This window comes from Ruditapes philippinarum, unplaced genomic scaffold (assembly GCF_026571515.1).
Source record: "Ruditapes philippinarum isolate M1 unplaced genomic scaffold, ASM2657151v2 ctg6433_1_1_1_1, whole genome shotgun sequence".
NCBI classification, from domain to species: Eukaryota; Metazoa; Mollusca; class Bivalvia; order Venerida; family Veneridae; genus Ruditapes; species Ruditapes philippinarum.
In genome coordinates this window covers 67,379-89,384 of record NW_026859464.1, presented here as the reverse complement: position 1 = coordinate 89,384, position 22,006 = coordinate 67,379, and the positions used below count along the sequence as shown (strand labels likewise).

General features: G+C 33.1%; 1 protein-coding gene across 1 annotated transcript; it reads right to left on the bottom strand.

Moving 5' to 3' along the window:
- Window positions 1-3,794: 3,794 nt before the first annotated feature.
- Window positions 3,795-7,562, bottom strand: LOC132756605 (von Willebrand factor D and EGF domain-containing protein-like). The gene is made up of 4 exons (XM_060747717.1): window positions 7,551-7,562; window positions 6,215-6,429; window positions 5,033-5,180; window positions 3,795-3,893 (listed from the first exon to the last, which is right to left on the bottom strand). The coding sequence occupies exons 1-4, from the start codon at window positions 7,560-7,562 to the stop codon at window positions 3,813-3,815; spliced, it is 456 nt and encodes a 151-aa protein (XP_060603700.1). The 3' UTR covers window positions 3,795-3,812.
- Between the last annotated feature and the right edge of the window lie 14,444 nt (window positions 7,563-22,006).

The following is a 22,006-nucleotide window of genomic DNA, read 5'->3' as shown; positions in this document are numbered from 1 at the left end:
CCTATTTTTATTTATTCATTTATTTACTGAATTTCCCTGTTTATGATTGCATTCAGTTGTATTTCTGTCCATATTGCAGTAAATTCTCTTTTTTTAAATCCTTACGGCGCTTAATATAATGAATGGACTTGTCCACCTCTTAATGAAGACAAAACCATTCATCATTTATAGGGAATGTTGCCAAAACATAAATTGCTTGGATAGGGAACAGTAGATAGTCAGGATATACCGGCTGCTCAGGATTTTCGTCCGGCGTCCTACGGAACGAGAATACGGCATAGCTCAAGTCAGCAACCATTTGGTTTATTGACATATGTTTACTATGGAATGCCGGTAGGGACATGCCACTTTGCTTATTTGCCAACTACTTAATTGATTATTTGCTAATTGCTGATTTGCCAATTTGTTTATTTGCTGATTTGCCATTTGCTTATTTGCTAATTGCTTATTTGCTTATATACATAAATTTTTCAGGCGACACATCCGACTCGCGAAGTTCTTGTTTAATACAAAATAACAAGTCTTTGTAGACTTTATTTCAAGCTCATGAACCAATATCATGTTATTATGTTTATAAAGTTTTGTTAATTATAACTTGTGACAATTATGATCAATCCATCATTACCTAGAATATAGGTAGAAAGACAGATGGATACATTTTAATCAATATAGAAAAAAATAAATTCAGTTTCAGAAAGTAGTTGTTTTTTTAATTATCTTGAGTTTCAGTTTTAGCACCACTATTCGGGATGCTATTCTACCCACCAATGCATTGGTTTTCTTGGTAACTTGTTTTTCTGTCATATCTCTGTTACTTTTGCTGATTCATGCATCTTACTGCAACTTTGCATAAACTTTGAATTACAAGCATGCATACAAAGTACATGTACATGAAGAAGCTGTGCCCGTTATATACTGAGGGTTAAGGTCACCAATGTATTGTACTGAGAAGCCTTTGTTTTTCTGTCATATCTCTGTTACTATTGCTTATATCTAACTGTAACTTCACATAAGCATTAAATAGGCAGCATGCATACACAATATTCAAAAAGGCTTTGTCCATTATGCCCTAGGTCATGATCATGGTCATGGTCACCTGATAGCATGTAAAATGTACAACATGAAAAAATGGAAAAGTGTGACCAAATTTCAAAAACATTGAACCAAAGCAAAATATTGATGCACACACAGACATAAGTGATCTCAAAATCTTACAGAGCTAAAAACGAAGCCTATTGCTCAAGTGCAAAGACAAACACCCGTGTTAAGCATGCACCAAATGTATCATTCGTGATACTATGTGTTCGTACCACTAAAATGAGACCCTCTGTGACAAATCTGCTGAGAATAACGACATTTTATATGCCATAAATAAGAAATAGTTTTGTTTTCAAGTTCTTTTATTTTCAATCTTTACCCAAGTGTTTATTATGCCATCAATCTCTGACTTAACCTGCACAAACAGATCTATAGCTGCAACACATTATAAGGCATTCTCAAGCACAGATGCTGGCGGGTCAGATCCTGCCCCTAACGTGATACGCGTCTGTAAACACTATATCAAAACTATTTTAATATTTATTTAAATACGAATTGGACATTTGTTACAACGATAAAACCATTAAGTACTTTATTGAGACTTGGTGGTATATGGTATTTTTCATACCGGTATATGTAATAATTGCTTGAAAACCAGTTTTAACGATGTCCAATTCGTGTTTAAATATTAAAATATTTTAAAAAGGGTGTTTACAGGGGCACGTATCACGTTGGGATACGGGACCTGACCCCAAGCGTCTGTGTTCTCAAGGAAATGTCAGCCATCAGTTGTAGACATATATCTGCGTAGGCATCACTGCAACTAAATTCATTGATCAACAGTAGTCTTGGAAAAAATACTGAATTTACAAGAATACTGTTAGTAAAAGTAAACAGATCTGACTCAACTGGTTGTCTGTAGTCAGATTTTCCATATATTTCCGGCACATTGTAAAGTATTTCTATTGCAAAAAAGCAAATTAGCAATTGGCAAATAAACAAATACGTAATCCAGCGGTTAACAAATAAGCAAATTAGCAATTCAGCAATTGGCAAATAAGCAAATTTGTCGTTAAGACTATCAGCCATTGGCAAATAAGCAAATCGGCAATTAGCAAATAAGCAATTCAGCAATTGGCAAATAAGCAAATTAGCATGTCCCTACCGGCATTCCATAGTTTACGTATATGTATTTGATAACTATGTTTCGTAATATAATATCACTTCTCTTATAAACCCTACATGTAGTAATGTACTGTGTATCATTTACATTTTATATCATTTCATGATTCAATTAATTGCTACCTAAACCCGGAAGTTGTTAAATATCTGTCAAAAAAAACGTAGATAAAGGTAGGTAAATCTTATGTGAACGTCTTTCCTGTGGAAGGGTTATATGTTACTTTTGATTATAAGTACCCTTAAATATACTATACTTAGATGTCTGTATGAATTGAAGGTACATTTATAACATAACGAATTTAGCCTAAGAGAAAATAAAACAAAAATCTCAACTATGTACACGCAAGTTTTAATATGAGTTAAATTGAATTTCTTAATATTTAGGAAACTCTTTACTGATTGTAACACATTCGCAATAAATGGTCAATTGTTGACCAACCTTGTCATTATAATGCGGTACGTACGAATTGGTAATATTGATTTATTTTTGCAAGTACTTTGATGCTACAACACCTGGAATGTTTAATAAAGCGAGTTTGTGGCGAGATTGAAAACATTCCATGAAATGTCATGCGGAGTTTTATCAAAAAGGTCTATTGAAGTGTCGAAGACGCCAACGGGCGGGTAATGGCAATCCATCCAATTTTTTATTCGAAAAGTAGAGCTAAAATAAGCCCATTGAGAGGGAAATAATGGTTCAAAAAATGACTAGGATTCAAACCAGTGACACTCCATAACATATGAGCCGCGTCACAACAAAACCAACATAATAGGTTTGCGACCAGCATGGATCCAGACCAGCCTGCGCATCCGCGCAGTCTGATCAGGATCCATGCTGTTCGCTTACAAACCATGTAACAAGTAGAGAAACTGAACTATCCGGTCGACCAGCAATGATCTCGGATAAATAACACATGATTTTGTTTAAAGACAGCACGTTTGTTTTTTCTTTTCAATATATTTATTATAATTATTAACAATATTGAAGTTTGTCATTTTGCATTTTCACTGTTGCTCCTGTAATTAAAGAATGTGTGTATATAACATCATATGTTTGGAAATAAACATTCAAAATATAGAAAAGAGATTTCTTCAAAAAAATTTAGTGCAAATGAGGAATTTTAAGGTATGTTAAAATGGATTTACGGTAGAGTTAAAACACTGTTGTGACCAAGGTTAACTGTTATTAAGTATTTTGTCAGTTTGTTCAAAACATGGTATTCCTCCTTTGAAAGTATATGAGCCGCGTCACGACAAAACCAACATAGTGCGTTTGCGACCAGCATGGACCCAGACCAGCCTGCGCATCCGCGCAGTCTGATCAGGATCTATATTGTTCGCTTATCAACTCTATTATAAGTAGAGAAACTGATAGCCCCGATCAGACTGCGCGGATGCGCAGGCTAGCCTGGATACATGCTGGTCGCAAACGCACTATGTTGGTTTTGCCTTGACGCGGCTCATATTCAAACGGACACTGAAGTCACATGTATTACAAAGTTTTAAAAAAATCGGCAATAATAAATTAAATGCGACGTAACTAATTCAAAGCTAAAGAAATATAATGATGCTTACCTTTTCCACAACTTAACTTATTTAATCTTTAAACCTTTTCCTCTTTTAAGCGTGGTTTTTCTTTTCCGGCCAATCGTTACGCCACCGTTTAGATAAGTCTGCAAACGATATATTATTTAGCCGCGTCACGACAAAACAAACATGGTGCGTTTGCGACCAGCATGGATCCAGACCAGCCTGCGCATCCGTGCAGTCTGATCAGGATCCATGCTGTTCGCTATCAGTTTGTCTACTTGTAATAGGGTTCGTAAACGAATCCATGCTGTTCGGTTACCAACCCTTTTACAAGTACGGAAACTGATAGCAAACAACATGGATCCTGATCAGACTGCGCGGATGCACAGGCTGGTCTGGATCTATGCTGGTCGCAAACGCACAATGTTGGTTTTTTCGTGACGCGGCTCATATCAAATATTAGTATTACAATTATACATAATGAATCTTTAATACATGTATTATAAAAATATCCAACAAATTATATTCTGATTCCATCTATTACATGAATTCAGATCATATGAATTTTGTATTGGTAATAATACAAAGATCAATTTTTATGTAGTATTTTCAAATTCAAAATCTGCACCATATTAAAGATATTTCAATGTGTTTTCTGAATAAGAAACCACAATTTTGCGGTCAGTATCCAATCGCACCTTTTCGGCCCTTTCCCCAAGTCTTCGGATAAGGACCTCAAACATAATAGTATGAATACATAGAACGGATACGGTATTTCGGTCTAACCTACGCTAGGACACTAGAAATGTAAACAAATGGTCATTTATTGCTTGGAGTTGTTGACAAGTTTATTTCCAATATATCAAGTAAATGCCCAGCTAATAGAATGGAATTTATAGATACAAAAGCAAAAAATACATTATTTGTATATCATATAATGTATTATGATTATAGAAACCGAAAGTACAAAATGTCAACCAGCTGACTTAGTCGCACTTGATTAAAATTGTATATCACTGGGCATATTTAAATTAAAAATGGTTGTCAGATATATTTTCAATCATAATTGTACCGAAACAGACTTAATTTTCTTTTGGATGGCAATTTTATGTACAGTCTTTGCTTTACATTCTCTCCCTTTTTGTTACGTGGTAGAACTACTGTTTCCAAGACGTTCCGATTGCATCAGTATCTTGTTTTCTTCATTATCGAAAACAAAAACATATGCATTTGCCAATGTTTTATACACAGATACAGCTACATTTTATATGTCAAAACTTACATGTACCACAGGAACACTGTGAGTGTTGAAATCGCATTCAATTGCATTCGTGCCTTGCTTGCAATTACAATAGTATACATCCATGTTGTTTTTTGGAACAACTGGTATTTTGTCTTTTAGTGTAATTAGGTCATGTCCTGCTGCAATCCTGAAATTGTAGTTACTTAACTTTTTAGTTTTTGTTCCTAACTGTTGAGTTTGTATCATTTGCATATCGCCATTGTTACTGTATATTCATGTACATTTGTATAAATATATATATTATTACATATAGTATATACATTAGATGTGTATGTGAAAATTTTGGACGATTATTTTTATTTTTTTACGGATAGTTGAAAGAAAAAGTAGCACAGTGGTTTCTTTGTTTGTCCCCGGCTTCGATGCTGTATGGCCTTTCCATGCTTTATACCTAATGTAATAAATGTACATTATGACAACAAACACTGATAACATTTATATAGGATTTTATATTTGCCTTGATCACATACTTGTTTTCATTTCATTCAGCAGGCTAGTTGAATGAACACATGACCAATCATAGAGTGTCCACGTGCCAGTTTAAAAAAATAGAGTCTTGAAATATTTAATTTTTAATGCTTTTAATAGATACATTGTGTGGCAGTACTCTTATTCCGTGAAAATTTCAAAAACTGATTATAATCATTATTATAAAACAAAGAAATTTGGTGGATAAGGTAGCTGCCACACAACCCAGGGATTGTCGGTTCGAGCCCTAGTGTGGTTGAGGCAATGTTTGCTTCGTCATATGACATCAGTTCTGCACCATTTCTAGTTTTCTTTAAGGAAGCGAACCTTTATAAAAATTCTTTTTAACCGAATTTAAATTTTGTTTTTGAAATTTGTTGTTTTTTCCCTGTTTTATGTGGTTTTAAGCTCCTATTTGACCATTTCTCGGCGGTCGATCCACATAATTATATATAAAAGTATCCAAGTGACCGACCCTTTATCTAACGTGATTTTTTAATCAGCAGTGAGAGACAAATAACCATTTAAATCAATGTCCGGAGAAATTAAGCCTCGTCCAAGGATCGAACCAGCAACGTCTGCAACGTCTGCATTACCAATCTGATGCTTGACCTATTGAGCTAAACGGGCACAAAGTGAACTTTAATCAATAATTATCATTAAATTTAAGCGTTTATATATATATATATTTACCTCCAACTCTCAGCAAAACTAGTAGCAACTGTGCCTGTTAGTTGGAAAGAATCAACTTTACCATCTTTGTGTCGGAGATCGTTACCTCTGTTGTGGTCAAACGTTCCACACAAACCTCGAGTAGCTCCAAAATCTTGGTCAGGAGCCGTCACTGATATATCTAGTGCATTTCCAACCACGTTTACTCTTAACTGAGCACCGGAAAGAAAATCAACCTGAAAGCATTTTAGTATTATCATTTAATAGGTACAAAATTATTCACCCTGTGCCTTTAAGAACTTTATCTTCGGATACCAAAGTCTTATATAGTATACGTGTTTATCCTGAACAAGAAATAGTTTTAAATTTAATTTCCAAAGTAATTATTTCTATATCTGACAAGATTTAATTTTATCTCTAGAAATGTCGAATCAATGCATGTCTTTATATCATAATGAATTTGGCATAAACAAGAAGAAACAACGTGGGGAAAACAGAAACTAGTTATTTAAAAGGATATTCATCGCATATAAGGGAGTGTGGTAAAAGTCGAAAATTAGCACCTTAAAAACAATCACGCTTTTAATTGTCAGACGCAGAAATAAAGTATTCTAATCTATCAGAAAGGATTAAATTGGTACCAAATAGGTCATGAAAAACGACTTTATTGAAAATGTCGTATTTTCAGTATGATTGAGCCTGTTCTTTGACGGAAGTGATAAATGCAAGCTACCGTCTACCTAGTCCGGGCTCATTAAAACCGTTTTTTTTTTTAAATCAAATTATTTCATTCCGTTATAGACACAATCTGGAAAGAAGGGAAATGTCTCAAGAGAACCGAAAACAAAATTAAAAAGGCGAAAATTTTGCAGACTCGGTTTGATTGAGTCTGTTCATAAGAGATAATTTATTGTGCATTACCTGTAACGCCCCTAGCAGTATAAAATCCTCAACATATACCAGTATTTGAATTAATGATTCAGAAGGAAAAGGAAAATTATAACAACTCTGTGATGATATAACAATCTGGAAAGGGGGGGGGGGTATGTTCTTAAAACAATCGATATCAATAAGAACATTGATTATACATGTATTGTAATGTTGCTTTCATTTTTAAGCCGGTGTTAGAGGGATTCATTAAACCAAAGATGTAGCATTTTCAGGTTCTCCGTGCTAGACTATCATAAAAGTTCTCATTTTATCATGTTTAAGAAATTTGTTATTCTTAGATTTTATATAGTATATGTCCCGAATAAAGAAACTGTAGATATAACGGCTTATTACTAAAAAGTCTGCCCCGGGCGCATCTCTGTGTATTACTGCTCCTGCAATATTTAGAGGTGTAACAATTGGATACCTGCGTTGACATTTATCTATTATAATGATTTCATTTCCCTCTCTGGCTGCCACACCACATGCACATTCGCTGCCCTGACACGTTCCCACAAAAATATCGACCTTGATGTGAAGACACAAAATTAAGCATAGTACTTTTGCGTAGTTATTTGTTTTTTTTTTCATCTGATATTGATTTGTTTAATATTTATTCATGTAGTCGATATTAGGCATACAAAAGCAGATGTTAAATAGCGGTAAAATTTTATTGATTTTACTTTTAAACAAAATTGAAATTCTGCAGGGTGCATATATTTCATAGGAAGGCCAAAGAAATGTAATTATGAATTCCAATCTAAGCTGATGTCAAAGTGTATATGAATTTTTTAATAACTTATACACGTAAAAATTAAATAATTCAAACCTGAAAAGGTCTACTTGTGCTTTCATACATCGTAAATTGTCCAGTAAGTCGTACGGCATAACTTCTATATATGAAAAATAATGATGTATTGAAATATTTACGCTGATGAAGCATTTAAGTAAAACTTGTGAAATATAAATCTTAACCTATCGGCCCCTTTACTTTAATTTATCATAGCATTTCATCTCCTTTCCAAAAAAGAAATCACAGCCAATCGTAAAAATAAATATTTCGGAATAAAGTTATTTGCATTATAACGAGCACATGCATTATACACGAATTTAACAGCACATTACGAGTCATATATTACACACAAAATGAACAGCACATTACGAGTCATACATTGGACACAAATTTAACAGCACATTACGAGTCATACATTATACACAAATTTAACAGGATATTACGAGTAGTACATTTTACACAATTAAACAGCACATTACGAGTCATACATTATACACAAATTTAACAGCACATTACGAGTCATATATTACACACAACTTTAACAGCACATTACGAGTCATATATTATACACAAATTTAACAGGATATTACGAGTAGTACATTTTACACAAATTAAACAGCACATTGCGAGTCATACATTATACAACAGTTAAATAGCATATAACAAGTCATATGTTATACACAAATTTAACAGCGCATTACAAGTCATATATTAAACACGAATTTAACAGCACATTACGAGTCATATATTATACACAAATTTAACAGCAAATTACGAGTCTTACATTTTACACAAATTAAACAGCATATAACGAGTAGTACATTATACACGAATTTAACAGCACATTACGACACATACATTGTCATACATTGGACCAAATTTAAGAGCATATTACGAGTAGTACACTATACACAAATTAAACAGCACATTACAAGTCATACATTATTCACGTGTTAAATAGCATATTACAAGTCATATATTATACACAAATAGCATATTTCAAGTCATATATTATACACAAATAGCATAGTTCAAGTCATATATTATACACAAATAGCATATTTCAAGTCATATTTTATACACAAATAGCATATTTCAAGTCATATATTATACACAAATTTAACAGCATATCACGAGTCTTCACTCGGAGATGTTAAACCAAATCTTGTACAAATACTTACATGAAATGACATCATTTTATTAAGATTTAAGAATAAATGAAACATGATTTATTTGCCTTACTTGTCGATGGTATCTTAAACAAACCAAAACACCTCTTACATTCTTCGAATATAGAAAACGTCTTTCATCTTGAAACATCATTATGTAGTGTTTGTATAGACTTCCAGAAAATACGTGAAGTAAAATGAACAGAAATTTCAGTATAAGAGAAACTTACGACCCAGTCCTTGTTGAATTTGTATCCAAAGTTGTACATTGCATGTCCCCGACACAAGTACATGTTGCTTGTTTTATTTGTTTTATATGAACCTGTGAAATGTGAATTTATTTAAATACAACAGTTTAAATAACGTACAATAAACTGAATATGATTGTTTGTGCAAGGAGATTCGTATGAAACAGAAAATTTGATTGAATTGTATGAAAAACACACACAACATATTGAAATGTGTAGGTAATGTTTGCTCTGCTAAGTTTCACATAAAAAGCGTCACAAGATAAAAGTAAATGTTCATTTTGATAATCTTAAAATGAAACGATTAACTTTATTATTTAAAAAAAAAAAAAAAAAAAAAAAAAAAAAATTCAAATTTAGAGTCATTTGAAACAATAAAAATGCTTCTTCCGGAAAAACGTAGTGAGCAAATGATCGGAAATTTTGACAAACATCAAATATACGCTCCTTTACACAGACCGTTACTTCAAATGATATTGACGGAAATTTCGAGCGATCCCCAATCCTTGAGGGTACATCAAATAGTACACAAATTAAGAAAAAAACGATTAAAAAGCCTCAGTGGAATCCCTTTTATGCGCTATTACAGATTTGTACTGGGGATTGATGTACAAATAATATTACAATTTATATCATATACTTTGCGGAACTTACAAAACAGCAGAACTGTATACAATGTGGCCACACCACGTGACTTTTCGGGTACGGATCACACCGACTTTCATCCGATTCAGGTATGTTTTTTATTCATAACTTATTTATTACTCAAACGATTTTGATCAGATAAGGCGTAGAGTATCCGTAATTATACCAGCTTTCTACGGTACATGTATATCTGAAAACCCATGAATGGTTTTTGAGAACATTCGAGTACAGTTTTGTTTCATAGCCGAGGGCCAGGGGAACGGTACACACTCATTTGTCTAGCAAGTTGTATTTTTTGTCACTATTTCATAGAAAAATACATGTTAAATTGAATAGATTTACAATGGCCAGTTTATCAAGTGAATGCAGTGATGTTATAGCATATTTTTATAAAATTATGTTGAAATGGTATGGAACATACAGGTTTTTTTTCGAAAGATACGGTACAAACAAAATTTCTGTCTTTGAAATAATTCTGAAATAAAATATATGAAAATTTGATTTTAATTATAATGTGAATGATTTTTTTTCATACTTATATATTTTATTTATTTAAACGAGAACCCTGTGACCTGTTTTGCATTGTATCATTATTGCTTACAGCTTGATGTAAACAGAATTATTCAAAAATTGAAGAACATTTTCTGAGAAAGTCGCGCACAATCCGATTTTAAATGTTGAGCAATTAATATTTGGCTATAACATGTTAATATTACAAGTTTTTGTCGAAGAAGTGATTTATATGAAATTGAGAAAACAAAAGTAGACATTCTTTTTTTCAAGAAATGCAATTTTTATATACACTTTAAATGTTAATGTTTATGTGTGCATTTTATTTTAAGAGATCGCGCTTAACATTTACGACCTTCATGTAATTGTCACATTTAAAATCAACTAGGGTATGTTAAACGATTCGATCTTTACAGAATCATGCAGTAACCTTTAAAATGATTGTTCTATAGATGTTGTTGATAGAAACATTTTGTAATAATGCTGTGTTTGTTATTGTTGTTTTTTTATGATAATCCTTTACTTTTTCAGAGAAATGAATAGAGAGACCAGCTCGTATGTATGTAGTGCATGTAGTAGAGTTCAGTTCAAGTCAAAATCCACCTTAAGTCAGCACGAAAAAAGATGCAACAGTTTGGCCCCATATGTTTGCTAAAAGTTGTTTCCTGACTGATGCTTATTCATATGGTCACGCATTATAATTGCAAGCATTACAGGACACAAAGTCTTCTCTTTCTTTCTTCTGTAACGGGGGAGGTCATCTCTTATGACAAAACCTTTACCACAAATAGTACCACAAATAGGGCAAATGTGGGATTTTGTCTCGCCTTGTGCATTACATCAACGACATGTAATATTTACGTTGGGAAAGAACATCTTTCCAAAGCAAACATATGGGGCCAAACTCTTATCTTATTTCGTGCTGATTTAAGATGGATCTGTGTGTTCCGTACCATTACAACACAAGTAAAATGGTTTCCTGCGGGGAACATTTTTAATGATATAAAGATATTTCATTTATTTTCAACATTGTTTGGGGGGATAAATAAACGTTTGTATCAGTAATATAGTTGACAATGATAGATCAATGTAGAAGAAGGTCTTTGGAAACTGGTGACCGTTGATGACCCGAGAAGGTCGAACATAAAACAATTATTTCTTTTTTAATAAAATGATTAAATAGGCCTACCATTTTATGAATAATTCCGAGCATAAAAATTAAATATATAAATAAAGTAAACACACAAGTTTTCGCAGAAAATATCTCTATTTATTATGGCAGATGCCACTACGAATATTTTAATTTTGTGGATTTTCAGTATAAACAATTTATTGTTGTTACATTTTGAGATACATATTAAAGAAACATTGAATAACACATCATTCAAGTTTTTTCCACCTTAAACGGTAACATTATTATAGAAAATTAAAAATATCACGTAATAGTTTTTTGTTCTTAATTAGGTGTGGACTCGGCCCGGTGAATTTTCGTACTATTAGTTCTATAGTAAATCAGTCAAATTTGAGGTTTAATTCTGGATTCCAATGTTCTTGATGAATTATATACTGTCTTCAACTTTAAACATTAACACTATCTAAGTCAAATGATGCCCAAAATATAATAGGTTAGCCATCTATTTTTTTCAGAAATCTTCATTCTGTTGTAACACTGTTTAAATTCACCACTTTAAAAACTCCTGACAGCTGGTGGGTAGTACATCTTTAATCCTGCCACCAACAAATGAGTTCCTGGAGAATACACACAAAAAAACAACTTTTAAAGTCATCATATAACACACAAAAACTACACACATGCAATAAATACACTTTAATTATGAACAATCTAACTAGAGATGACTTAAATTGGGCCATTTAATAATTTTAAAGAACTACTTTCTAGACTACAATGGGCTGGGTCTAATTCCGTACCGGGTTGAGACCGTGTAATCTAGAGGATTATCCGTAACGTACCGGCAAACGGTATTTAGCCAGGTCTTCGAAAAGGTCAATTAACCAATCATGTACGGTTTACAGATCACATGCTCCTCCATGTACCGAAAACAGGTCACGTGCTCCTCCATGCCTCAAAAGTTAAACGCGTACCATTTTATGTAAATATGCTAAAACATTACTGCATTCACTCGACAATTTGGACATAGTAAATCTATCAGATTTAACATGTATTTTTCTATGAAATAGTGACAAAAACATACAACTTGCTAGAAATCTCTTATTATGACAAATGAGTTTACCGTTCCCCTCGCTCCCCGGCTATGAAAAGAAAACTGTACTCGAATGTTGTCAAAAACCATTCATGGGTTTACAGAATTTTGATAGCTGATATAATTACGGGTACTCTGCGCCTTATCTGAACAAAATCGGTGGAGTAATAAATTAGTACATAAGTACATAATAAGTAAATAAAAACATACCTGAATCGGGTGAAATATCGTCGTGCTCCGTACGTGAAAAGTCACGTCGTATGGCCACATTGGTATATGAGTTATAGAATTTTCTTTAAATGTTGTTCGTTAAATATTAGCTCCATGCATTCACTTTTTTTCAACGCTTTATGAAATAAAATGTCTATTCATCTTTGTAGATTAGAAAATTGAAAAATGAAATAGAATACATACTGATATTGGGGGAGGTTGATAACCATTGAATATTGGCGGCGCATCGGTGCTGAAGATTTGCTGAAATTTGACCATTAAATGTATGTCGCGTCTTGAGCCAGGAACCAGTGCTACTTTAAATGACGTCATAGCCTCGTTTGTATGTGGATTCCAACTCGAAGTATCTAGTACCTGCGTGCACCTAGTGGCAGCTATTAAAAAATTCACGGCCCGTGAATAATGCGGCAAACGATTACATAAAATTGATTAAAACATATTCAAAATTAGATTAATAAATAAATTATGACACCTATTGTTTTATATGCACAGCTTCACTTCCTTTTCCCTTATGGTAGTCTCTACTTAACTTTTATTTCTGCAGTTTATAATCACGTGGCCAAGAGTGTTATATTTAGCGAACGGTCAATGGCGGCGCCCATATATAGAAAGTAAAATTTATTTGTCGATATTACTTTTAATTCTTAATATTAATTTTGTAAAATTAACGTTGCAAGCGTTATATTTTATTCAGTACACAGAAAAGAAATCCATGTCAGACGTGCAGCCAAAGATGACTCACGTTGTTAAGAGTATTTTTTTCAAAGATTATTTTTATAATATCAAGTATGTAATAAAAACCGTAATAAATAAATGAAAATATATATACAACAACAACAACAACAACAATAAAAAAAACCCACACGCCTGCAAAAAAAAAGAAAAAAAACTCTTGTCTATGTGTCTATCTCAAATTATTCTGCATGGTCTCCGAACAGACAGACTACCGACTTAATGGAAATAACTTGTACTGCTGGTCGTCGAATAATATTGGCTACAATTTAATGAAAAAAAAAACAAAAACAAACAAACAAGTAATACGGGCATGAAACCTTATTTTATTACATACCTTCAAATTTATGGGCGCCACCATTAACCGCGTTTAACTGTAATCTATACAATAGACCATGTGTTTATACACCCTGTTTTTGCAGTGCCAGGGAATCAAACTAGTCTCTCTGGTACTTATTTAAACCGACTCTAACCCGGTTGTCCTCTTTAGTGTTTGTCTTACTGCTGTCACACTGCTGCCAGAAATATTGATAAAATTAAAATATCGACTTACTTTGTGGGTTTCGAACATCCAAATACATCTCTAGTTTACAAAAGGGCCCACTATATCCACAAACTGGTATTGTCGATATCACATTTACCGTCTGCGGCGAGCTGTTAGAAGAGTCAAAGGTCAATATCGGGGGTGAAAACTGAAATATAGTACATCGATGTAATAAATGGAAACGCATCACAGCAATTTACATAATGTTAGAGTTCGGCTAATTGCGTTATTTTCCGTATATTGTCCAAAACAAACAAACTTTTTTGTACTTTATAAGGAAAAAGACTTTGTCAGAATTTTGTCTAAGATTTTTTGCATTGCAAATAGAATCTATACAAACTAAGATGTTAAAGCATGATAAATGTTCCGTGTGCAGTGTTTTAAAAAAAATTCAAGAAAAAATAACACATTCCATATTTTCAAATATTTCTCAGGAAACTTCAAAATCAAAAGTCAAATATTAAGCAAAGTAATTATTAGGCAAATGTGAATCTTTACACAGGCACGAGTATCGGACCTGGGAAGAAAAAATATGACCAGATTGATAAAAAAACCTGTGTTCATCTTAAAAGTGTCCAAAAAAAATCTAAATAATGACCCCCTTTAAAAATATACTATAAGTTAAGAGAAGGCCGGAAACTCCAGATTCGAGCCTACGAGCAAGGGATTCATTTCCCGGGCCGTTGTGAAAACAATTGGCCAGGCAATTAAAAAAAATGTACCGTTCAGTAGCATCTGATACACGCAAAATTCGAATTTCAAACCTTTCCACGGTCTTTAGATTCCTTTCTACGCCATTGTCAATCAGCTGTTCGATATTTTGTAACGAGTCTTCTGATTGGCCAATAGCAACGAAAACCGCAACGTTTCACACAAGGATGCCTAATGGTGTAGAAAGCGATTGAAAGACCGTGTAAATGTTTGAAATTCGAATTTTGCGTGTATCAGATGCTACTGACGGTTGTGAGTGGTCCAACTTAATGTATTTAGTAATATTATTTAGTAAATTCAAGTGATTTTGACCCGTACTCAGCTGACATACATGTATTAGTCTATGTTTACGTACCGAATTGTTGTGTACCAAGGATTTTTAGCACGAATTCACTCGTTTCCTGATAGATATTTCATGAACGGGAAGGGCTAGAGACTTGAGGTCGGTCTCATTTTGAAGCTTAATACAAACGTGAAATAGTGATAAAAGTTTTTTTTTTAATTGTCTGGCCAATTGTTTTCACAACGGCCCGGGAAGTGAATCCCTTGCTCGTAGGCTCGAATCTGGAGTTTCCAGCCTTGTCTTAACTTATAATATATTTTTAAAGGTGTCATTATTTACATTTTTCTTGTTTTTTTGACACTTTAAAGATGAACACAGGTTTTTTTTTTTATCAATCTGGTCATATTTTTTCTTCCCTGGTCCGATACTCGTGCCTGTGAATCTTTACATGAAATGTATCTATAAATGTATATATTATATTTATTTGTAAAAATTCTACTCTTTTATTTTACAAGTGCTCTTCATGTCAAACATTTAGCAATCTTAATGGTAAAGAACCGAAACACTGTTATGTCGCTTTATTGAAGTAACCTGAGCGCTTTGAATATAGTTATCTATAACACGATGGCGAAACTTTAATTCCTTATTGTTATCTTAAACACGATGGCGATACCTTAATTCCATATTGCTATGTATAACAAGATAGCGATACCTTAATTTCATATTGTTATCTAACTTGATGGCGATACCTTAATTCCATATTGTTATCTATAACACGATAGCGATATCTTAATTCCATAATTTTATCTATAACAAGATGGCGATACCTTATATTAATTTTGTATTTATTAAACGATGGCAATACCTTAATTTCATAAATGTTAATATCTTTAACAAGTTGGCGATACTTTAATTTCATATTGTTATCTTTAAAAAGATGGTGATACCTTAATTCCAAATTGTTATCTATAACAAGATGGCGATACATTAATTGTATATTATTATCTAACTTTGATGGCCATACCTTAATTTCATATTGTTATTTAACTTTGATGGCGATACCTTTATTTCAAATTGTTATCTATAACAAGAAGGCGATACCTTAATTCCAAATTGTTATCTATAACAAGATGGCGATACCGTAATTTCATATTGTTATCTATAACAAGATGGCAATACCTTTATTCCATAATTTTATCTTTAACAAAATGGCGATACCTTAATTCCAAATTGTTATCTATAACAAGATGGCGATACCTTAATTTGTTATTTATTAAACGATGGCAATACCTTAATTTCATAAATGTTAATATCTATAACAAGTTGGCGATACCTTAATTTCAAACTGTTATCTATAACAAGATGGCAATACCTTAATTCCAAATTATTATCTATAACAAGATGGCGATACCTTGATTCCAAATTGTTATCTATAACAAGATGGCGATACCTTAATTCCATATTGTTATCTATAACAAGATGGCGATACATTAATTCTATATTATTATCTAACTTTGATGGCGATACCTTAATTCCTTATTGTTATCTATAACAAGATGGCGATACCTTAATTCCAGATTAATATCTATAAACGATGGCAATACCTTAATTTCATAAATGTTAATATCTATAACAAGTTCGCGATACCTTAATTTCAAATTGTTATCTATAACAAGATGGCGATACTTTAATTCCAAATTGTTATCTATAACAAGATGGCGATATCTTAATTCCATATTGTTATCTATAACAAGATGGCGATATCTTAATTCCATATTGTTATCTATAACACGATAGCGATATTTTAATTCTATATTGTTATCTATAACAAGATGGCGAAACCTTAATTCAATATTGTAATCTATAACAAAATGGCAATACCTTAATTCCATATTGTTATCTGACTTGATGGCGATCCCTTTATTCCATATTGTTATCTATAACAAGATTGCGATACCTTAATTCCATATTGTTATCTACAACAAGTTGGCGATACCTTAATTCCAGATAGTTATCTATAACAAGATGGCGATACCTTAATTTCATATTGTTATCTATAACAAGATGGTGATACCTTTATTCCATAATTTTATCAATAACAAGATGGCGATACTTTAATTTGTTATTTATAAAACGATGGCAATACCTTAATTCCACATTGTTATCTATAACAAGATGGCGATACCTTTATTCCATAATTTTATCTATAACAAGATGGCGATACCTTAATTTGTTAATTATAAAATGATGGCAATACCTTAATTTCAGAAATGTTAATATCTATAACAAGTTTGCGATACCTTAATTTCATATTGTTATCTATAACAAGATGGCGATACCTTAATTCCAAATTGTTATCTATAACAAGATGGCGATACCTTTATTCCATATTTTTATCTATAACAAGATGGCGATACCTTAATTCCAAATTGTTATCTATAACAAGATTGCGATACCTTAATTCCATATTGTTATCCTTAACAAGATGGCGAGACATTAATTCTATATTATTATCTAACTTTGATGGCGATACCTGAATTCCTTATTGTTATCTATAACAAGATGGCGATACCTTAATTCCATATTGTTATCTATAACAAGTTGGCGATACCTTAATTTCATATTGTTATCTATAACAAGATGGCGATACCTTAATTCCATATTGTTATCTATAACAAGATGGCGATACATTAATTGTATATTATTATCTAACTTTGATGGCGATACCTTAATTTCTTATTGTTATCTATAACAATATGGCGATATTCTAATTCCATATTGTTATCTTTAACAAGATGGCGATACATTAATTGTATATTGTTATCTATAACAAGTTGGTAATACTTTAATTCCATATTGTTATCTATAACAAGATGGCGATACCTTAGTTCCATATTGTGATCTATAACAAGATGGCGATATCTTAATTCCATATTGTTATCTATAACAAGATGTCGATACATTAATTCCATATTGTTATCTATAACAAGATGGCGATACCTCAATTTCATATTATTATCTAACTTTGATGGCGATACCTGAATTCCTTATTGTTATCTATAACAAGATGGCGATACCTTAATTCCATATTGTTATCTATAACAAGATGGCGATACCTTTATTCCATATTGTTATCTATAACAAGTTGGCGATACCTTAATTCCATATTGTTATCTATAACAAGATGGCGATACCTTAATTCCAAATTGTTATCTATAACAAGATGACGATACCTTAATTCCATATTGTTATCTATAACAAGATGGCGATACCTCAATTTCATATTATTATCTATAACACGATGACGATACCTTAATTCCATATTGTTATCTTAAACACGATGGCGATACCTTAAATTCATATTGTTATCTCACTCGATGGCGATACCTTAATTTCATATTATTTTCTATAACACGATGTCGATACCTTAATTCCATTTTGTTTTTTTTAACACTATGGCAATATCTTAATTTCATATAATTATCTATAACAAGATGTCGATACCTTATTTCATATTGTTATCTATAACTCGATGGCGATACCTTAATTCCATATTGTTGTCTATAACAGAAAGTCGATACCTTAGTTTCATATTGTTATCTATAGCACGATGGTGATAATTATCTATAATACGATGGCGATACTTCAATTTCATATTGTAATCTTTCACACGATGGCGATACCTTTAGTCCATATTTTTATCGATACCTTAATTCCACACCAATATCCATTACTGCCAATCCTTTGTCCTTTTATCGCAGGCGTAGATTTCCAGAATGATCTAACGTAGCAAGTCAGCTGTAGATAGATATGCATAAGAAATAACTCGTTTTTTTTTAAATTCTGCATAATTGGTGCATAACAAAATACTAAATCACTGTGCATTGTAACACCGCAATTTGGAATCAAGCGCACTTTGGGGTCCGACCCCAGTTGGTTACGTACTCTGTGGTCTTACTTATAAGAATTCCTCATCCTTGTAAGTGCATATCTATATGAAATTCGTCATTTTATTGTGTTCCAACACAAACAAGATATATTTTGGTATATACGAAATTCATCGCGGTCATTTTAGAACAGCAACGTTTTAGTTGTACAAAAACAGATACATTTTATAAACCTTACAATAAATAATCTTTAAATCACCTGTAAGGTTTTCATTTATTCAGAATATCGAACGTCTTGTGCTGTAAAACAACGTTTTCATTAAATTTCACTAGTGTCATTTCATTTTTTTGTCTCAAGATAGGTCTAAAATGGCTACAAATTGATAGTAAGACATTGCGGACATATTAATGTTGATTTAAAAACTGTAAACATACTAATAGCAGAAGGTATGAAATAACATGACTGGTACCAGTCAAACGTAAAATTCATTACGATTTCAAAACGGCAGCCTTTACAGCAACCAAAAATACATTTGTTTAAAAACATTTACTGATCTAGATTTCAGTGAAGATGTAAAATGTTTTAAAAACTATATTTTCTTCAAAAATTTTGATGGCACTTAGTAAGATTATTTGATTGCATGGTGGCAAATAAATGTATCGACAGTTACCTTGAATATTTCAAAGTTGCAAATCGAAAATAAGGCAGTTTTCAGTATTAAAGCAGAATTCAATTTGCACCTTCAGAATTTTGGAACCCACAGTGCGTTGATATACAGCATATCAACGCACTTTGGGGTTCATTTCACGATTGCTAAGTGCGTTTGAACCTACCCAAAGTGCGGTGTTACAGTGCATGAAAGGAGAACAGACGCAAATTTTGAAGTATGGGTCTACATCAATCGGGTTAGTTTGAATAGTTCCTCTCCACAGATACGAGGAACGGTCAGAAAATATCCGGACTTTTCATGCTCCTCTCTTTCCACGTGCAGCTATATACACACATTATATATTGGTGAAAACTACATTCATTCGCCAATAACGTGGTCAGTTTATTTTCAATGATAGTTGTGTATACACAGTATTTTGCCCTCTGATATATGATAGGTGTTTCGTCTATCATGAACTCTTTGTTAGAGGAACAACGCTCCGTAATAAAGTTTCTGGTTCCAGAAGGTGAAAAGCCCTGCCACATCTTTCAGAGGCTTGAAAAAAGGTTTTCTGATAAATGTGTATCACGTTTAACCTTCTACAACTGGGTTTCTCAGTTTCCTGAAGGCAGAACAAGTGTTTGTGACAGGCCTAGGACTGGGCGGCCGGCTAAGGCGGTGACCCCAACAATGGTAGCAAATGTTAACGCTTTTGTCAACAAAAATCGTCAAGTAACTTTGGAGGAGGTAGCCAACAAGTTTAGCATCGGTAAGGCATCGGCACACAAGATTTTACACGAACACCTAGGCATGAGCAAAGTAAGTGCCAGGTGGGTGCCTAGACAGCTGTCCGCAGATCAAAAGGCAACCAGAGTAACCAAAGCAAAAGAACATTTAAGTCGTTTTAATCGTGAAGGAGATAATTTTTTGAACCGCATTATCACTGGAGATGAGATGTGGGTTTATTATTCCGAACCTGAGACAAAAGCTCAGTCAAAGCAGTGGAAACGAGCTGGTTCCCCACCTCCTAAAAAGTTTAAGCTGTCTCCTTCGGCTAGCAAAGTCATGCTTGTTGCCTTTTGGGATTCTCGAGGAATGATACTTACTCATTTCATGCCAAAAGGTCAAACTGTCACCGCCAAGTACTATTCTGAAGTAATTCTGAAAAATCTCAGAGAAAAGCTGAAGCAAATGCGTCCCAGGTTAGCACAGAAAAATGTCCTCCTTCTTCACGATAACGCCCCTTCCAATACCGCCACAGCTACAGTGGAGTTTTTCAACTGTTACAAATGGCAATTGTTGTCTCACCCTCCTTATAGCCCAGACCTCGCCCCCTGTGACTTTTACTTGTTTCCAGAACTGAAAAAATTGCTTGCTGGAAAGAAAAATAAGACCAGGGCGGCTTTGATATCTGCTGTTACACAGTACCTAAAGCATAGGTCTACGTCATGGTTCACAGCGGGAATACAAAAGCTCCCACGAAGATGGCAAAAGTGCGTAGACGTAGGTGGAGAATATTTTGAAAAAGAGCAGACAATTTTTTTTTATGTTGAATGATCGAGAACGAGTCAAAAGTCCGGATATTTTCTGACTTCCCCTGGTACATGTGACTTCTGAAGTGTTTACTATTTCATTTTTAGGTAGGACGTGAAATGTGAAGATGGTAGATAACACTGGCCCAGTCAACCAAAACCTGCTGCTATTACAACAAAACTAATAATTTAACAAATTCAGCAGGTTAAGAAATTTAACTTTAGTATAAAATACGTGTCATAATCTGCTAACATACCGTTTTCCCAAGATGCCCGTGCAAATATCTTTGGTCTAATTCTGCATGCCGTTGACTTCCCGTAAGAGTAATTGACGGAATAGCTTTGTCTTCGATACCATCGAAATGCCAAAAAAACGTCAAATCCGACATCCGTTTTTGATGGATCGAAGTTAATATTGCAAGCAAATACAAACGTGTTTGTTTTCAAAATCGGTCTGGATAGCATAGGCTTCTGAGCAAGTTTCGGATATAAATCTGAAAAGGAAGTACTACATTTATGTAACAACGGAGTTAATACTGCAAAATAACAATTTAAGTGTTCCGGTCCAAATAATAAGAAATAGCAAAGGGAAATAAGTCAGACTTAGCTCTTAAGTTAAAACAGAAAAGATCTAATACTTAAATTTATGCGGCACAATTCCATATTTGAGAAAATTATCAAGAAAAAAATGTACAAAAATTTTTAATATACCAAACACTTTATTAA